The 20739-nt window shown below is 31.0% G+C and overlaps 1 protein-coding gene across 3 annotated transcripts in view; it reads right to left on the minus strand.

Moving 5' to 3' along the window:
• LOC145260449 (sodium channel protein para-like) overlaps positions 1 to 20739 on the minus strand; it is a 645789-nt gene that overhangs the window by 11620 nt on the left and 613430 nt on the right. For all 3 annotated transcript variants that reach the window (XM_080118504.1, XM_080118501.1, XM_080118503.1), the window contains 2 exons: positions 12931 to 13068; positions 4928 to 5035 (listed from right to left, as the gene is read on the minus strand). In XM_080118504.1, coding sequence (XP_079974630.1) covers positions 4928 to 5035; positions 12931 to 13068 — 246 coding nt within the window. The remainder of the gene's footprint in view (positions 1 to 4927; positions 5036 to 12930; positions 13069 to 20739) is intronic.

A 20739-nucleotide genomic window follows, 5' to 3' on the forward strand; every position in this document is an offset into this window, starting at 1 on the left:
AAAATAAGACAGATAATAATGGCACAGTAAAAATGAGACAGGTAATAATGGCATAGTAAAAATGAGACAGGTAATAATGGCGCAGTAAAAATGAGACAGGTAATAATGGCACAGTAAAAATGAGACAGATAATAATGGCACAGTAAAAATGAGACAGGTAATAATGGCATAGTAAAAATGGGACATTTATTAATGGCACAGTAAAAATGGAACGGCAATAATAGCACAGATAAATGGGACAGGTAATAATGGCATGGTAAAAATGGGACATGTAATAATGGCATGGAAAAATTGTACAGATAATAATGTCACAAGTGAAAATAGCACATGGCAAAATAGAAAATAATGGAAATACAAAAGGAAAGTCGTTTTATCTTAGTTTAACAAAAAGCATATTTGATGGCAAAATCATCAAAAACAATTGAAAAAAATATTTAGACACCAAATAAGGGAAAAATAAAAAGGCAATTAAGATAAAAAAGTGTTCTTCTTAAGAGATGAGTGCCAGGTTGGATTATAAGAAAAGATAATGTATTTGTGATATTAAGATATAAATGTAGGCGTTTAACATCTATGTTCACCAGAATTGAAAATATTGGAATCAAAAGTTATTCATAATAATAAAGATAAAGCAAGAAGAATTAATCATTTTTCAAATATGGAAAATACCATGAAATGATATTGAGAAAAAAGTCTATTATTTATCACAGACCAAGGATGACAATTAAATTTGATAAGACAAGCACATATATACTCCGTTTCCTTCATTTTTTAATTTTCCCAAAACATTGACACATATGCACATATTAAAAAACTAGCAGGACTACCTAGCATTGCCTTGGGCCATAAAAAACTACATAAAAGAAGAATTAAATAGTGTGTGTAACATCTTTATATTAACACTCTTATCTCTTTGCCTATCTCGATCCATCTATCTTTCTCCTTCCTGTTTTTCCACATTCCTCTTCCCACTGTTTTTTTTTTTTTATCTCTGCCCATCTCATTCCTTTTTTATGTTTTAATGTATTGAAAATAATAATGTGTAAGTTATACATCTCTCTTTCATATAATAAATAACATCAGAAATGCCTAAAAAACGACCCCTCCCCCCCATGAAACTTGGCCTGGCCGACCCCGCTTTTTTTTTTTTTTTTTTTTTTACATGGGGGTCACCACTTATCAAGGCCCGAAGGTCACTCAGGGATAAGGGTTATTGCGTGTACAGTATGAGATAGTATTGTAGTAATCATTAGTATTGGGGGTTTTGATAGAGTGTCTTAGTTAAGGGGGTGGTTTGTCAGGAGTTTGTTTATGTTGGACTTGAAGACGTCCAGGTTGTTGTCAGGTGGGAAACAGGCAAGCGGCAGAGAGTTCCACTGGCATGCAGTTCTAAGAAAGAAGCTTTGCTCATGGAATCTACGTTTGGATTTAGACACAGATAAAGTGGGGAAAATTATTGACAGTAGTTTCAGCCAGATGGGTGTTTCTCGTTAAAGATTGGTGAGGGGGGACGAGGGATTGGAGCTCAGACGAGCACCTGCCAGGGAAATAACGATAAAACAAAGACAGGCTCGCAACGTCTCTTCTGTGGGAGAGAGGTTGCAGGGAAGAGAAAGGGGCATCCCCTACTAAACCACAAAGTCTATTTTGTACTCTGTCAAGGCAGGATAGGCTGTTTTTAGCAGCTCCTGCCCAGATGCTTCCAAAATAAATAAAATGAACAATTTTTAAAAATGCCAACAATAGAATCATCGATTCATATGAATGAATGAATGAAAAGGTTAAAACAGTAATGTTAAGATCCATAAAACAAGTATCTAAGTTTGATCTGACAATTATTGGTTTGATAAGAAGGCCTTATGTTAAATATTAGGGTGGGTATATTCTCTAGTAGGTATATTAGCTAGTATATCTGTTTACAATTAGGTTGGGTCTTCTGTAGATGAGAGGGTCAGTAGAGTTCAAATGGTTGATGTTGCCCATATAAATTAAAATTGTGAGAAAAGCAAGTAAGTGATATTCAGCTGAATAAGATGTCAGACATGACAACAGAGAGTGGCAAGCACAATTCAGGGAAGTTTGGAATAAGTGACCAAACTGAGAAATCCATTTAAAAATGGACTGATGAAATGATAATATATATTTAAGCAATGCGCTTAAAACATAAATGACACTCTCTCTCTCTCTCTTTCTTTCTCCTCCCTTAACGTTTTAGCTCCAAGACAAATATCTAGCTGAATAGATCCTTCATTCTACTAAGAACATATTGCTTAATTAATTGCATGATAACTAATGTAAGAAGTACATGGTAGCCGTTGTTTCAGCATGACATTGCAACACACACGCATGTGACAAAAATTGTACTTGATCAGGTAGGATCCCATCAAATGAATGACACATGCATAATGTCCGTTGGCCAGCAATGAAGGCATGGATTTAATATGATTAAAATAATTAAAGAACAAAATCATTACATAAAGTCATCTTGCCTATGCACGATGTAACATTTATATGGAATGCTTGATGTTGGGAAAGAATCAACAAGTACATTCAAGTTTCTCAGATTAGATCTGAATTAAGGCATGTGTATTCATGTTAACACAGACAATGAGAAACGTGAAATTAGACAATAGGGAGAAAGCGGCACACTTATCAAAGGATAAGAAGAGTATGTAAAGAGTTAAGCTCCTTCAAATTATGTGAGTTTCCACACAATCACACATTGTGTTTCATGGCACCGATCTGGCTGGTAGAATCAAACATTAAGACAGTTTATTTAAATTAAAAATAATACAAATAAAATCACATAAAAATAACAAAATCAGTAAGTGAAACAAATCTTTTGAAGGAAAATGTTTTTATAATAAAATCATTTTAGTAAAACAAAAAATAAACAAACAAAAAAAAAACAAAAAAAAAATTCAAAAATTCTTTTTATTAAAAAATTAATTATGGGAAATAAAGAAACAGCAAAATCTAATTTAGGAACTCAACGAATGGGATATATAAAAATTTTTTTTTAAATGGCTAAGGGTTTTCTGTGGAAACTTCTCATAACTCTGTACTTTAATAACGATACGAAAATTAGGTGATATATTAATATTTAAATGGGATTTTCCATAGCTATCGCAAAGGTAAATGTTTCTCACATACTTTTTCCGTTAAGGGAATTTTTCCTTTTTTCTTTCTTTTTCTTTCTCTTCAAAAATTCTCTATTGTCAAAAATGTTTTTATTCATAAAGCCATTTCATATATATATATATGGTATCTTAATGGAATTTTAACATAACATGACGAAGATATTAGAAAATGTATCTTGCTACAACTGAATCATATTTTAATTAAATGGTTATTTTCTTTATTCATACAAATTTAAATTTTTGTTGCAAAAAAATTATATTTCATGTATTATGACATGATAGTTTACAGTGTGACAATCTTTTTCTTTGTTCAATATGTTTCTTCCATGTGTGGGTTACACATTTGCTATGGTAGCACAACAAAGTGATTTTTTCTATGAAGTTTTATCACTTACATTCATTTCAATGTGCTATTGCCTGACGTTATCTGAATCATTTCAAGATTTTTTTGAACTGTCTTTTGCTCACTTACCCTCGACTGAGATGTGTATACATCTGTTTATCAAGCCAGAAGTTCATTCAACATCCTAATACCATCACAAGTATCTACAATACAGAGCTGATTCCAATTTCAGCCTGCTCTGCATTGCAATTGTCTATGATGGCATGGACCTGTTGAACAAAGCATTAGTTATCCAACAGATGGACAATTGTATTTATGTGTAGACTAATGGAATCCAAATTTCACTTTCATATAGTAGTGTCGACAAGATGTTACTGTTATAAAATCCTAATTTAGATCTGAGGAAACTTGGCATCTCAAAATGAGCCAAAAGAAAAAAAGGAAAAAATTAGATGATTTTGATTCCAAATGCCTTAGAAAGGATTAGAATGAATTAAATGAAATGATTGAATTACCAACCAAGAATTCAGAGATCACACTAACCAGCAGGTAGTATGTCAATAATCTACAAACACTGTCTAGGTTGACTTGGACATACTCTAAGATTGTCCCTAGAGAAAATTGCCAACCAAGTTCTCCAATGGAAAAAGAAGAAGACCAAGAATTTACTGGAAACAGATAATCAAGAGGGATTTGATGTCAATCGGAAGAAATTGGATGAACACTGTGAATCTGGCTTCAGATCAAAAATGATGGCATACTTTAACTACCTCATGCATCACAAGAGGTGGAAGTTCCTAAGTAAATAAGTAATGAAATCCAATGAAAATTCCACAGTTGTTTTCTTTATCAATCCATATAATTTACGTTTAAGAATATTTCTCTTTAAGTATTAAATGTCTATCAGCATTAATAACATTAAAAAAAATGTCTTTCTTCTTCCTTAAAAATAACTGTAGCTGTTATTGAACTAAACAAGACAGGCACGACTTTACTTTGTTTAATTGTAACATTTAAACTCTTTCAAATGTTCCCTTTTGTAATAATCTATTTATTTACAATTATTATAACAAAGAGATTTGCATTAAAAGAAAATTAAAATAAAAAGAAGGCAAAGAGTAAATTTTTAATATGATTTAAGTTGATGAATCGACTGAATTCTATTTGCTATGTTTTATTTGATTTTGGAACAATTCATTTTAAAATGTGTAGAGTTTAAATATTTTACACTTAGCGACATCAAATATTTCTCAATTACTTTAGTGATCGGATGATCTCATTTATTTTCAAGATGTGTGTGGAAGGTGATGACGTACAATACAGATGAAGATACAAATGTATTCTTTTACAAATATTGTAAATGTACGATCAGCATTTCCAGGGTCTGCCCCGACATATGGACTAATCATAAAAATCATCAGGAGACAAAATTGATTAGCTTTACCTTAGGCATTGGGATGCCCTTGGTTGGTTTTTTTGATTGAAGGTTCTTCATGGCTTTGTAATATTTTTTCTGGTCGTCTGTCATAAACATTTCCAAAGATCCACCGGCCTAAAATGAAAAGAATAAACATTCATCAAATTTGAAAAGTTATATTCTTATGTTAGAATGACAACTGGAGGAAAGCATTTCTTTTAATTTAACCAAACTATTAAGAAATTATTTACAGGTCAAATTCATCATCATATTCTGTTTTATGTGCTGACTTTTCAAAACTGACTTCTAAACTAACTTACCTTTGATCAGGTATATATATGTATCCCTCTTTCTTTCAAATCCATCCTTATCAGTTCTTTCCATGTCTTTTTTTGCCTTACTCTACCACCTAACCCTTCTACCTCAACTCTTTCATTTCGCATCTACTAACTCAAACACTCTAATCCATTTGTTCAATGTAATCAAACTCTCCTGTTCTTCACACATTTCCTTTTTATATTCTCTAAATTTAATCTTCCTCTGAGATCACCAGATCTAATCCTGCTTGTAAAACTCACATCACACATTTATCGTATCAGTCTCATATCTTTTCTCTCACTGCAACACATATCCTCAACCTTCAGTGGTTAGATTTCATTGTCATACATTATAACATTGTGCACACATGTCTGATAAACTCTTCCCTTTATCTACAATGGTAATACTCTGCTGGTTTGTAATAGTAGAAGTTCCCTCACATTCACCCTAGCATCATCTCCACCCTGTGCTTTAATGGTATCACCAATGTAACAAAACTTCTAAGCAACCTTCTAAGTTTTCATCCATCTTCATTGTCTTACTCTTCTTGTGCAAAACCTGGTTATTGTCTCTCAAACTACCTGTAATTTCACTGCACTTCTTGTGTATACAATGCTTACATTGTAGATTGTGCTACAAAAAAATTGAGTTGCTCTCCAACCTCCTTTCCAAAAACTGAATAGGAGAACTTTTCTCTTTCTGGGAGCTTTACAATATTACAACCACCAATCATTACTTTGGTCTTAGTAACATTAATTCTCAAACCTTTACTTTCTATGGAATTCTAGCAAGTCTTTAACTTAGCAAATACACCTTCCATTGTTTCATGGGTAAGCACCAACTTATAAACATAAAAAGTATATTTAAGACAACCTCTATGAAATTCCCTGGACAACACTTCTAAGACACAAATGAAAAGGACTAAATACAAAACCCAGATGTATTTCAACTTTAACATTAAAGCTGACACTAAATATGCTGTTAATTCTAACATCATTTGGAGCATTTCTGTACATTGGTTGACTAACATTTACCAACAACTCATTTGCCCCTAATTTTGCAAGGTCCACCAACCAACATCTATTTGCACTCTATCTAAAGCTTTCTCCAAATCCACAAAAACAAAATACAGGTTCTCCTTTCTACTAAGACGCTTCTCTTGCATTTGTCTCAGGATAAGTATAGCATCGATAAATGAAATGTTAATATTTTAAAATAAACTTTATTACATATATATTCATGCAAAAGTGGTTTATAAGGAGAGAGAGAGAGAGAGAGAGAGAGAGAGAGAGAGAAAGAGAGAGGAGGAGGAGGAGAAGAAGAATAAGAAGAATAAGAGAGAGAGACAGCACACGTGTCCATTTCTTCTGACTCAAATTTCTTTTCAGTTTCCTTTCTCTAGAGAATCTGTATCATTTAGAGTTACTTTCCCTTAATCGTTTGCTATGGCCGATCCCTAAAATGCATGAACATTTTAACCCCTCCCTTTATTTAAAATTCACCAAAATTCAGCAAATCAACCAATTTTAATGAAATTTTCAGTATTTATTAATTAACAATCACAAAATATGATGAATATATTATTTTATTTTAAATTTTAGTGAAAATGTATTATTTTTTGTAAACAAAAAAACACCTTTGCTAAAGTTTTACGTAATGAAAAAGATGCATGAATTTCTGCTTGATTGTTTTTTTTTTTTAATAAAAATAAAGCATTGTAGATGTTAAAAATTAATACATTTTTTTGATATTTCAGGAACATTACGAAAAAAGCCCTTAAAGTTTGTGTTAATGAAATCAATATAACTTAAATAAAAATTAATTTCTCGAACTATTAATATTATCATTGAATTAAGCATTGCTTATTCAATATTTTCACTCAATAATAATATAATTGAAAAAAATATTTTAGATGATTTTAATGATAACAAAAATTTAAAATGTAATATAATATTTTTCTTGTATGCATGATGGTGTAAACATTAGTGTAATAATTTTTTTTATAATTCTGAAAAAAAAAAAAAAGATTGAAAAAATTGAGATCCAGGATCACTAAGAAAAGAATAATTAAAAAATGGTATAATTTTTAATAACAATTAATTTAGACAAATTACTGATGGGCAAAATTCTAATAAAAAATAAAAAAGAAACAGACAGGATTTGCATGCTACTTGCCGTATTCTCTTTAATTATCAATAAATTGTTTTTACTTATTTTTTCAACTAGCATTTCAGTCCGGCGTTGCCCGGGTGTTTGGATGTGTGTGTTGAGCAAAAAAAAAAAAAAAGTGGTAGTAGGAAGGCAGGCTCGAACCTGTACAGCGAAGGAGGAAAAGAACGGGGAAAAAAATCTGACGTCTTTGCTGTTACAACCACCGCCAAACCGGAAGTGATGTAGATTTTAATTAAGGCTAGACAATCGAAAGGAGAGGATAACTTTCAAAAATATCGGTGAAAAAAAGCAACCCTCCCTGTAGAAAAGTGCCCAGTTCAAGGTGAAGATATCAATGTTTTTAGCCAATTTTTCGATATTTGTCGTCTGAAAGGTCGAACTTCAAAACGATACTGATCTTGGTAAAATCCGTCGCCTCTGTCAAAAGTTTTAGGCAGACATGCAAACATACATTTATATATTGGTAACTAAAAATTTTCAATCTAAACCGATTAAAAAGCTTGTCATATTTCTGAATACACTTTATGTAAAATTTCAAATGTTTAGACCAGAAATTGTCTGAGTAATTTGGTAAAGACCGCAGAGGTCAATTTTTTTAAAAACTTTGACCCCTATTATGACCCCTTAACATTTATTGTTTTGGGCTCAAATCAAGGTATTAAGTTAGATATATGTCCAAGGAACCTATATCTAAAATTTCAATTGTTTATACCCAAAATTGGCGGAGGAGTTTGGTAGAGTTATCAAAGGTCAAATTGTTGAACTTTGACCCCTTAAAAGCCAAATTTCTGGCCGAAAATTTATTACAAAGATTTTCCCAAATCTCAATACCCTATATATCAAATTTCGAGTCTGTAGACTTAAAATTGACAGAGTTATTGCATAGGGAAATATACACAGACACACAGAACCACAAACAGACACATTCACTTTTATAAATATGCTAGCATTTCAGCCCGGCTTTGCCCAGGTGTTTGGAGGTGTATGTTGTGCAAAAAAAAAAAAAAAAAAAAAAGCGGTCAATTTTTTTAAACTTTGACCTCTATCATGACCCCTTAACATTTATTGTTTTGAGCTTAAATCAAGCTATTAAGTTAGATCCATGTCCAAGGAACCTATATCTAAAATTTCAATTGTTTATACCCAAAATTGGAGGAGTAGTTTGGTAGAGTTCTCAAAGGTCAAATCGTTGAACTTTGACCCCCTTAACAGCCAAATTTCTGGCTGAAAACCGATTACAAAGATTTGGGAAAATCTTTGTATCCTGTATATCAAATTTCGAGTCCGTAGATTAAAAATTGACAGATATTGCGTAGCGAAATGTACACAGACGCAGATACACAGACACAGACACGTTCACCTTTATAGATATATAGATGAATAAATTGTCAGTGTAATCAGTGATTTTTATTGACTTTTTCATACTTAAAATGCTCTTTTACTTTATTTTAAAAAGGATTAATTTAATCTATTGTTACAACACGTTTGAGAATAAATCAACTTATCATAAAAAAGTAAATAAATATTCTAATTAAATAAGCACTTCATTTTTATTACAACAAATAAGATTACCTAAATTAATGAAAATTTTTATAATTTTCAAAAATAAAGAAATAAGAGTATAATAATGTTTCAATTCCTCTATAAATTTTAAAATAAAATTGACTTTCTGACATTTTGGGCTTTTGTAGAACTTATGCACGACACCTTTTCATTTGTTTTGATTAGCGAGAGTTTATCACTTTCGCTTTTGGGGGCTAATTAAACTATTTTTTGTATAAACTTTTTTTTTAAATTTCGTTTTTATTTAATTCAATATCTTAAGACTTTACTTTGAAATAGTCCCCAAAAATTAATATTTATCTTTCAAGGGATTTTTACAATGAATTTATTTAACTTCAAAATTTAGCTGAATTTGTCAATTTCCAATGTCACTGTGTAAACATTTTTCATTATAATTTTTTTTTTAAGTTAAAAACTTTTTTTTTGCCTTTTAGAGAGTAACTATAGGCTTTAATCTTTCAAATACAATCAAAAAGTAATTGAAAACCTACAAAAATATTATGATAAGCCGGCTTTCAAAACCCTGTCCCTCTACCAGTTTCAGCCATTAAATTGCATATACCTATCATTTGCATAACACCAGAGAAAGCATGATATAGATGTAGTCAGGTGGAGATTGGAATGGGTACTCTTCTACTTTTTTCATTGAGGAAAATGTGTATATAAAATGAAAGTGGGACTGATTTTAAAAAAGTTGACATCTTATTTCATCAATGAATGATGACCAATCAGCAAGATGAAGTTCCAGATATATGGAAAAATCCATTGGACCATTCAAGTATACTTCCATCCTGTCTATCCGACAAAGATTAATTAGTTACCTATTGACCTTTCATTAAGGTTCATTAGCGACTTTTAAATACTTTTCATCTGTACATGGATGTTTTAAATGGTGGAAGGAAGGTTGAATAATGTAAATAAAGAACAACTGATCTGAAAAGTTGTGGGAGAAGACGAGTGATAGAAATAAAAAAAAGAAAGAAAGAGAGAGAGAGAGAGAGAGAGAGAGAGAGAGAGAAATGAAGAGAAAAGTGGTAGAAAGGAAAAGAGAAAGACAGAGTGTATTTATTATGATATCACAAGAGAGTTTCATGAATATTTGTGTACATTTATTTAAAAGCATCAATAACTCTCCCAACCCTTCATCATTGTGGTAGAGGCAGTTACAATGTGGTAATGTCTGCATGTGGCAAGCAAGGATATTTCAGGCCTGTAATGGCAAATCAATAGAGTGAGAATAACAATGATGCTTCTGCATATGTGCAATTGGCATTCCTGTGCGTGTTTTTACCAAACCTTCTTCAACTTTATATGCAACAGGAATTTGTTGCTCTCAGTGCTGGAGGTGAACCTGAAATCTTGCAGGTTTTCATGATTCATGAGTCCCTTAACCTGCCAAAATCATGAGAACACTGTGTTGCTGAACATTGCACCAGTTGTCTCTATCTCTGTCAGTCATATACAAGGGCCTGTGTCATGGTAAATCTCTCTCTCATCCACTCCACAATGTTGCCTCTTTTTCTGCTTGCCTATTCTATCCTGCCCTGTCCCCTGGAGAATTGTCTTCAATAGACCACCGATTCTTATCACATGTCCATACCATTGAAGTTTTCTTTTTTTTAACAATAGCAGTTCTTCAAAATGTAAGACGTTATATGATTCATGTATGAGACACTGAGTCTTTTCTAAGACATTTCACCTGCAAGTATGACAAATAGCTCTTGCCAATAAAAAAGACTGCAGACACCATCTTTGTAAGCTCTGTGCAGAAGTCCAATTCATTCAACAAAGCAGCAGGCAGGTGATGACAGCTAAGTGGTTAATAACGTGGACTGATAACCTGGGTGTACTTAGTTTGAATCCAGTTTGTTCCATGGAAACACTTTCACTCAGGGGTAATGGCAACCTTCACATGGTTCCTCTGGTCAGTACTTAATGTCTTTCTTGAAAGAATTCTCACTAGAAAAATATCAGAGAAACGAATGCCAAAAATAATCATCTGATTTATGTAAAATTAATGCTCAACAATAACAACTGCAGCAACAGTCATAACTGTTGGCTGCTACTGATCTATATAATACTAACAAACTGTGCATATAGATGCTTGATAGAAACCAGTAGCATCTATAACAAATGTTTCTAAAACTTTCTGGAATTTAGAAATACTTATTCATATATATATATATATATATGAAATACTGACCTAGTTACGGTTGTTTTAGAAATAATAATGATACAATCAAAAGAAATACATCAACACCTACAAAGCAGAAATCATAAAAGAAAACAAAAACAAAACAGTTATTGATTGGCTCCTTTCAATAAATAATTTTCCCTGTCTCTAATGTTCAATTCGTGAGGAAGAGGTTCGTCTGTCTCAAGTAGCTTGATTTTCATTCTGGATAATAAAAGCAAGTGAAACTTTTGTTTGTATGGCTCTACAATAATAAAAGATAAAAGTATAAAACCAGAAAAAAAAAAAAAAACACTTGGTACAGAAAATTGGCAAAAGTTTTACAATGTAATAAATAATACAAATCTATTGGTGATATAGATTAAGTTAAGGAGAATACATTTGTGAAATTAGTCAAAAACAGTTTATTTTCGTTTACTTACCATTTGTGAAAATTAAAATGTAATAGTTAATATAAATTATAAATCTTTACAGTTACTATAAATATTGATTCTGAGGAAAGTAGCCATCTTTAGTCAGAAAAAGTAAAGTTCATAACATAAACAATTGGATAAACATACTTTACTCATTACTAATATTTACAGTAGCTTTAATGATTTATAACTTATATTCACTTTTCTTTTTAATGCAAATAGGCCACAAATGAGTAGGTAAACCAAAATAAATTGTTTTTTGGCTAATTTCCCAATTGTATTTCCTTTAAATAATTTATGTTGCCAATAGTAATGATTTCCTAAAGCTTTATATTAATACAATTGTGTGACCATTCCAAGTTTCTGTATATTTGTGTGTGCATGTTTCATGCCACTACGTGATTGACACAATATTATTTTTACTATTAATCGATTACTTATTGAAAACATAAACTGCAATAGTGTAAAGTACCAAAAATAACTTGTGAGAATCTTACTTTAAAAATTCTTAAATTAAATCCACCATAATGCAATTCCTTTTTTTTGTAAACAAATAATGACTCTTTGAAATTTGATACCTGTAGACATTAATGTTTTACTCCAGAGGAGCTTCTGTCAATAAAAGAAGCAAAATATTAGACTACTTGATGCTTTTTTTTATATGTTAGTTTGTCTTTTATATTTTGTAGTTTGTCCACTTTTCCATTTTAGTTTAATGTAGCATTAGTTCTAAAATTTTAATTTTTTTCTTTCCTCGAGTGTATAGTGTGGTTTTGGTGTCCTCATCCCAATGGTAACATTTACAAAACAAAAATAAATATGTTCTCATGTTACTCACTCTGCTGCCTAGAATATGCATTCCATAAGTCATAATGATCTGTTCAATAGTTTAGTATTTTACCAAGTACACACATATTATTGACACTGACGCACACACACCAATCTATTTAAAGATGTATTACTTAATATAACTCAAAATTTGATATAAACCAATTCTTTACTGTATTAATTTTTTTTGCGTTTAACAAATGTTTTTTTTAGAATGGATCTAAGTTTAGGTGGATGGTAAGGTTTACAAAACAAAAACAATGTACTCATGTTACTCACCATGTTGCCTAAAATATATATTTCAAAATTCATAATGGAACATTCATTAATTTAGAAGATTACCATATATATATATATAACTTTATACATATAACTATTTTTCTCAAATATTGTGAAGATTTTGTTTATTATGAAAATGTTATTTACTTCAGTTTATCTCCAAGCAAGTAAGTATGAAGTGAACAATTTTTTCTATGTAATGCAACAATTTACAAACAAATGAATTAAACAAATTAATAATAAATGAAAGAATGTCTTTTCACCTTCTTCTTTTGTTGATTAAAGTTATCGATAATGACACCAATGAAAAGGTTCAAGGTGAAGAATGATCCGAAAATAATAAATAAAACAAAGTAAAGATACATCAGAATTGAGTTTTCTTTTATAGGCTGTTGACCTATCTGTAAGAGAGAAGAAGAAAAGCAGAAAAGTTTAAGTCAATGGAAACATATTACATATGAAAGATGTAAACATATTAGATATGAATAATATAAACACATTAGATATCAAAAACATAAACGTAACAGATATGAAAAATACAAACATAATAGATATGATGGTTATAGTCAGCTAAAATACTTTCTGGCATAGCACCACTAGAAGCAGTGACAAGGCAAATCAGTTTCTTCACTTTTTTCTCTCATACCTACAAATTATTTGTTATTTTGATTTCAATAATTTTATTTTATACTTTCATAAACATATATTTATTATATAAATTCAAATAAAAAAATTTTATTTTTAAAATTCAAAAACAAAAAACTTTTATCTTAATAATTTCATAAATATATATTTCTTATAAAATTTCGAATAAAATAAAAATTTATATTTTTAAAAATTTTGTTGTTAAAAGTACAAATCAATAATAATTGTGTTAATTTTTATTGTATAATTATGTTAAGTTTTATCGTATAATTGTGTTAATTTTTATCTGTATAATTGTGTTAATTTTTATTGTATACTTTTCAATAATGCTGTTTTCTCCTATTTTATTTCAATAAATCGCTTCATAATAGAAATACTGAAGAATAATAAAAGTGAAGGAACTGATCTGCCTTGTCACCGCTTCCGGTAGTGCTATGCTGGATATTAGAAAGTACATTAGCTGACTATAACTGATATAATAAACATTAGATATAAAAACACCCAAACATATGAGATATTTAAGACACAAACCTATTAAATAAGAAAAATATAAACATTAAATATAAAAGACATAACAAATATACAACAAATTCAATATGTCTACTGAATAATGAAATAAAACTAAATACAAATTTAATCTCTTTCTTTTTTTCCTTTTAGTTCTTGTTTGGTTTTGTCATGTAAAGAAATTTTAGTTTAGACATAATTGTAAACAAGTGAAACTTGGGTAGAGCATGCATTGACTTTTGATTTTTACAATTTTGTCTTCTTTCAAGAGTCACTTTTGTACAAAAATGTGATAGTTTCTTTGGATGCAGTTTCAAAGTGTGTTTTATTTTTTTATATTCATTCATAAACACAGGATCTAAACATGTTACAGAAACGTATAAAGATACTTTACTGTAAGATTTGTAAATTATTTGGTACTTGTGTACATTGGTGATCATTTAAACCAACACATTTCAGATGAAAATATTACATATTTATGCATCATGGTGAAATTAATATAAATTACAAAAATTACAAAAACTGATCCAGTAGATGATGTGCTAGAAGTATTTTAAATAAAAAATCAGCCACATTACTTGTGTTTAAAAATGGCGGTATGTATTTAAAATTAAGGGTGATAAGTCAGAATTGATTGCAATGTGCAGAAGTTTTTTTGTTTTTCTTTTCAAGAAACTTAAGCTGTTATTAAATTTATGAAAAAAACAAAAACAAAAGAAAAACACAGGCATAACAATTTATTCAAATAAACATAAGAAAATAAAACATAACATAAAAGGAAATTCAAGAGTCAACATCAATTTTCAAGAATTACAATTATTTAGTCAAAATTATTAATTAGAGTTACTTTTGACTTGTAATTATTTTTCTACTGGATCGTTTTTCGTAATTTTTTAAATTTATATTAATTTTGCCATGACACGTAAGTACAGAATAATGTTTTCACCTGAAATTCTTTGGTTTAAAAGATCACCAATTTACACAAACACTGATTGTTTATATACAAACACAGATTGTTTATAGAATGGAGAGAAACGTTACGTTTTTTTGAAAGAAGCTTCGAAAAAAATAGTCAAAATGTTTTTGTTACATTTATTTACATTCAAGCGATGAACTGTTTACATCATCCTCATCAAAATTAGTTTCAGCATAATTGCTGTGCATTACATCATTTCATGAATTGACAAGAAAAATCTGCCACTTTTTATATCACTCTTTCCAGCTATAATAATAGAATGTGACTGTTAACAGAAATTATTGATATCAACATCAGATATAGAAGTAAATATACAGATACACAATGGCTATTACGAAAATATAAATGCATTGTCAATTATTATGTCAAGATATTTTACAATACAAATTTATTAAACTATAAGGTGACTCTCTTTTCCCTAAAAATGCCACTCATGGAATTGTTAATAAAATTCACAATTTTTTTGTACCTGACAACCCTCTTCAGGTGTATCTTGATGAATTTAGGAATCTTTCTGTTGAACTTAGGAATATGCACAGAATCTCAAATGGAACCCTTTCTTTAACACTCAAGATAAGAACAGCAGGCTGATGAATCCAAACCATATGAATAATGAATCCTCATCTCACAAAATTAAAAAGCGCAAAACCATGTTTGGTATCAATATATTTATTTCAGTTTTGTCTGACTTGTCCCTCAAGTTTCAGTCATGAATGACCAACACGTTTTTGTTTTATTGCCATTCAAGATCAATCATGACAAATATTGAGTGCTATCCACTTGTCATTAAGTTTGTGGCAGTGAAAGAGGTCTTGTAATACGTGAATGGGTGAACAGTGTTTTCAACAAAATGAAGCAATTCCCTACACTTCAAATGACTTATTGGAATGGGACACATTGATGACCATTTAATCAGTAAGAGATGTGATCCTGAATGCACTTCACACTCACTGGACCATAACCTCTTTCTGTATTTTTCTCTGCGGAATTATCTAAAACAATGTCTCTCAAAACAATTCCCAGAGTATTCCTGAACTGAAGAGTGCCATCACAGCTAAAATCAGGGCACAAAAAAAAAAAAAAGATTGTGAATTGTATTAATTTTTTCATGGATGACATTTTTTGAGGTGGAGGTCGGGGTAACCCTGTATTTTACATTTATTTTATTTCATTAATTTTTATACAAATTTTAATGCACTGTAGAGAATAGGACAAAATAAAAAGTAACTGAATATGAATAGGTAAAACTGAGCCGACTGAACTTTTATTTGTCACATCAACAAAAATTTGTCCCCTAATTGTCCTGTAAAATTTTTCAGTCCACCTCACTTCAATACTTTACAGGAAAAGGAAACATTTTTTTTTTACTTGGGAGATTACCTCTTATCAAGGTCTGGACGCCATTCTATGATAAGGATTAAGTATTGGTATATTATGAGACAATATGATCAATATATAGGAACTTGGGTAGGGCATGAATTATTTTAGAGGATGGCCCAATAGGAATTTATTCATGTTAGATTTGAAGATGACCACGTAATAGTCAATCAGAAAGCAGACACACAGTATTGTATTCCACAGACAGACAGTTCTGGGAAAGAAACTGCCTATGGAATTCTCGGTTAGTTTCAGGCACTGATAGGGTGTGAGGGAAGTTGTTGGCAGTTGTTGCAGCTAAGCGAATATTTGTTGCAAATGTTTTACAGAGAGGGACCATAGATTGAAGCTCAGCTGAGCACCTACCATAAAAGTAACGATAGAGCTGTTCCACTGTATAACTTTCAGTTGTACATACGTGTTGTTAAAGGCAGATGTAACAAGTCCTTACCTCTATATCTCCATACTAAGAAAACTTGTTTGGAACTCCTTTCACATTGCCAAGTATTATAGCTGAGGTTCTCAACCAGAGGTAAATTTACCCCTAGGGGGTAAAAAATTATATAGTCGAGGGTAAATAATTGAAATAGCTGATAATTTAAAAATAATCATTTTTTTTTCAGATTGTGTCATGTCTTTTCAAAAGACTAACAGAGAGATGGATATTAAGGCATTTTTGCCACTGAACTGTCAGAAATAAAAACTGACAACCCAGTAAAAGATGAACTGATTAATCTTCAATCTTCTGCTATTTTTAAAGAATTTGAAAAATTTGGTGTCAATTTTTGGATAAAACTCAGATTCATTCTTACTCCATACTCAGTGTGCCTTCTGAGTGTTTGTTCATTTTGTCACTAAATACTATGTAAATTAGGGGTCTCAAGTTTAGTAGCAATAAAGACAAAGGCTAGAAACTGCCTAAAAGCCAATGATGATATGAGAGTAACATTGTCAGAAACAATTTCTCGCATAAACAAACTGACTGACTCAATAATCAACATTGTTTCTACTGATAATGCTTCAGGTGTTTCTGTTTATTATTTTTTGTAATACAAATTAACTTCATAATTTTTTATTTAGAAAAAGTTTGATTTTCTTTATTTTTGTGATACGAATGTATAATAATATTTTTATACAAAAACTAAAGTCCTAAACAATAAAAATGTTTTTTATGACCTTGTTTTTCTGCTACTTTATTGTATTTTTTGTGTGGGAGCAGGGGATAAATTGGAGAAGTACATGAAGCCGAGGGGTCAATGATGAAGGAAAGGTTGAGAATGGCTGTATTAAAGTAACATGCAACACAAAAATGTCTTAGTAAGATTTTTAAATCTAGATTACCCGGATAATGAACAAAACTTCTTAGCCCGCAAAGCAGATAAAGTTAAATGTTATTTTTTTTGGTGGTAATGAGACTTTTCTGTTGAAACAAATTTTTCTTTCTCCCTCTATCTTCTTTCTGCCACTAGAGGCAATGGAAACCTATAAAAAATGATATACTGTTGTAGTCCTGTAAGAATCCGGAAGAAACACATAACTCAGTAATTAGTGGAAACCATGTATATTGAACAGAAAAGCAAATAACAGATAAAAGAGTGCTTATATGTCAGTCTGACTGTTATGTGTGCATGACTTGTGCATAACTGTATGCTTACACAGAGAGACATATTCTCACGGTAAGTAAGTGAAAGAGTTCATTATTATCTGGTAGATGGATACACCACAATATATGCACAGGCAAGTTACCCATTTGCCTCTAAAACATGTTCATGCTGCTTCTACAGGTTTATTCCAAGGCTTAGTAAACCTTAATTGATTGGATTAAATGCAACCAATGAGAAGCCTTCTTTTAGTTGACGCCAACTAAGAATCACATGAATCCTTATCTTTTGTTCAGAATATTCATTTTGAACAGAATCTTCATTCTGAACAGATGTAAAGTTTGTTTCAACAATTTTCAAAGATTGAAGGAGGAGGGGGAATGTGACATTTTTGGATGTGGCATAATAACAATAATATGGAAATTACTGTAGACAGTGTACAGATGCATTAGAATTAATCAAAAGTGCATGAAAATGTACATATGTGTGCATGTATATAGAAGGAGGACATCAGATGTAGTTTTGTTGGACTTCAGGAAGCACAAAACTTTTAAATGATGCAGTATTTCATCGGAATAAAAAACTAATACAGCTAGTTTGTTTCATGCTTCAGAAATTGTTGGCATGAAAAATATGATTCCAAAATGTGCTATTTTCTGACTTTTAGGCATGCCCATATATATGTTAAGATACATTGAGATAAAAAAGAAGTTGCTCAGAGTTGTTGCTGTCAAGATTATTAATAATTTTGTGCAGGTTTACCATGCCAGTTGCTAGTCATCAGAGTTTCAATTAATCCAATCCCAGGGAAGCAAGACATTCAGAGAATGGCAGGTGTCTGATGAAAGGTATTTGTTTGGTTGCATCTATCTAAACAGTTTCCAACCATTTTTTTTTGTCATGTTCACACTAAAACAAAGCAATTTCCACTTGGATGTAAGGGGTTAGTATTTTGGGCCATGCTTAGGAGATATGAGTAAGATGTCAATTTATATTATATCAGGGAAGCAGATGACTAGGAGGGATTTCTAAAGTCTAATAGTCCGAGTAAAGAAGCTATTATAATAAAAAGTTTATCAGCCTCTAGGGACCTCTACAGTGAAAGGGTAGGAAATTTTGTTACTAAACGCGTTTGTCGGGGTATGTAGGACAAATGGAGATACAAATGCGATGAGTTCATCAGAGCACATTCCATTAAAATACTTGTAAAACAGGCACAGGGATGCAACATTGCAGCAATGAGACAGGGGTTAGGACTTAGTTGACAGTGTGGGACCTATTAGATTGTGGTACATGCGTACTAGAATACTTACAGGCAGGGAGGGGGGCAAGGTATGAGGACTTTTCTCCTTAAGAGTTAATACTTTTAGGCTTTTATTTATAAATATGAAAAAAAGTTTGTTCATAAAGAAATGCTGTGGTTATGACTCACATCAGTTTTTCCAAAAAATAATAGTCGCTAAGATACTGGACCTTCTAGGCATAAGTTTTTAGATGTGTACAAATTAGTAGCAGATTAGCCTTTTCAAGTGGATATCTGATGTGGTCCCAGTGATAATATATATATATATATATATATATATATATATATATATATATATATATATATATATATATATATTGAGTAAAATGATTCATAATTTATAATTAAAAATCGGTTTCAAAAGGAAAAACAAACAAAATCAATAAATTGTACAATCGTTTCGGAAACAATGTTTTTATTGAAATAGACAATACGTCTTGAACAATGATTTTATCAATTGATTTTATAAAACAAAGTCTCCTCATCAGCAAAAAGAGGGGAAGGGGGTTAAAGACACCAAAAATAAAACTAGCATTTTTTAAGTAAGGCAGATATATTTGGCCGCTTTTCTTTGTGCTCTCTCCTCTTTGAGATTGGTATTTTCCATTTCTTCAGGTTGTAAATCCACTGGTTGATTGATCTCATTCTGGTGATTATCGAAGTGGTAAACCTTCCATCTCATATTCCTTATGAATGCATTCACACTTCCAATCAAGCTAGTTATAAAGGTGTCATTAGATGGTATGGGGATACATTTAGTTGATAATTGTAAGTCTTCATTATGAAACATATCTACAAGTACGTTGCAAAACTCAACCAATTATAGGAAGTTATTAATTTTGAGGAAATTAGACCAACAGTCTAAAGAGCAGAGTTCATTTTAATGTATTAGTAAATGCATTAATACTATTAAAAGAAAACAGTGCTCGTTGTAATGTAGAGATATAATAAGCTCGATAGGCATAGATATCCTAGAGCTATTTTAATATTGAGTAAAATGATTCATAATCTATAATTAAAAATTGGTTTCAAATATATATATATATATATATATATATATATATTCTAACAGAAGAGCAAAGAGTTTAGTTTCAAACTTCTTTTTCATCTGGTTTTGGTAATTAAGTTATTGTGATTGTCTTGGACTTCAGGATGGACAACACCCGCCAACTTTTCATGCCTACTCCCCCATGCATTTGGATCTAAAGTGTTGGCATTAGTTAGATTACATACAGTCAAGACAGGATTCTTATCCATTTGAGCCATGCCACCTCAGTTTACCATGCTCGCTAGTACCTGGAATATCCATGCAAGAAGTGGCATGCTATACAAAGCCAGATCACCTTAAATACCAAGTGTATAAGACATCGGTAATTTCACTAATATCAAATTTCTGATGAAGAACAATTGACGGGATTCTTTCTTCCAATTTGCAGCTGCAGATCTACCTGGCCATGGCACTGACCCAATCAATCAAATTTTAAGTGTGATGGTATCATAGCTTTATATAGTTTTAAATAGAAAGCTGGAGAGCAACTGACAAAGGTCTTGGTAAGTGATGCCAAAACATCCTCTGTCTTCTTGACATCACATTTGTTGATCAATTGACAAGGGAAGCAAATAATATCTATAGACAAAAATTTGATGATTACTTTTTATATGA

The sequence above is a fragment of the Euprymna scolopes genome, chromosome 36, assembly GCF_053919585.1.
Source record: "Euprymna scolopes isolate OS-2025 chromosome 36, ASM5391958v1, whole genome shotgun sequence".
Classification (NCBI taxonomy): Eukaryota; Metazoa; Mollusca; class Cephalopoda; order Sepiida; family Sepiolidae; genus Euprymna; species Euprymna scolopes.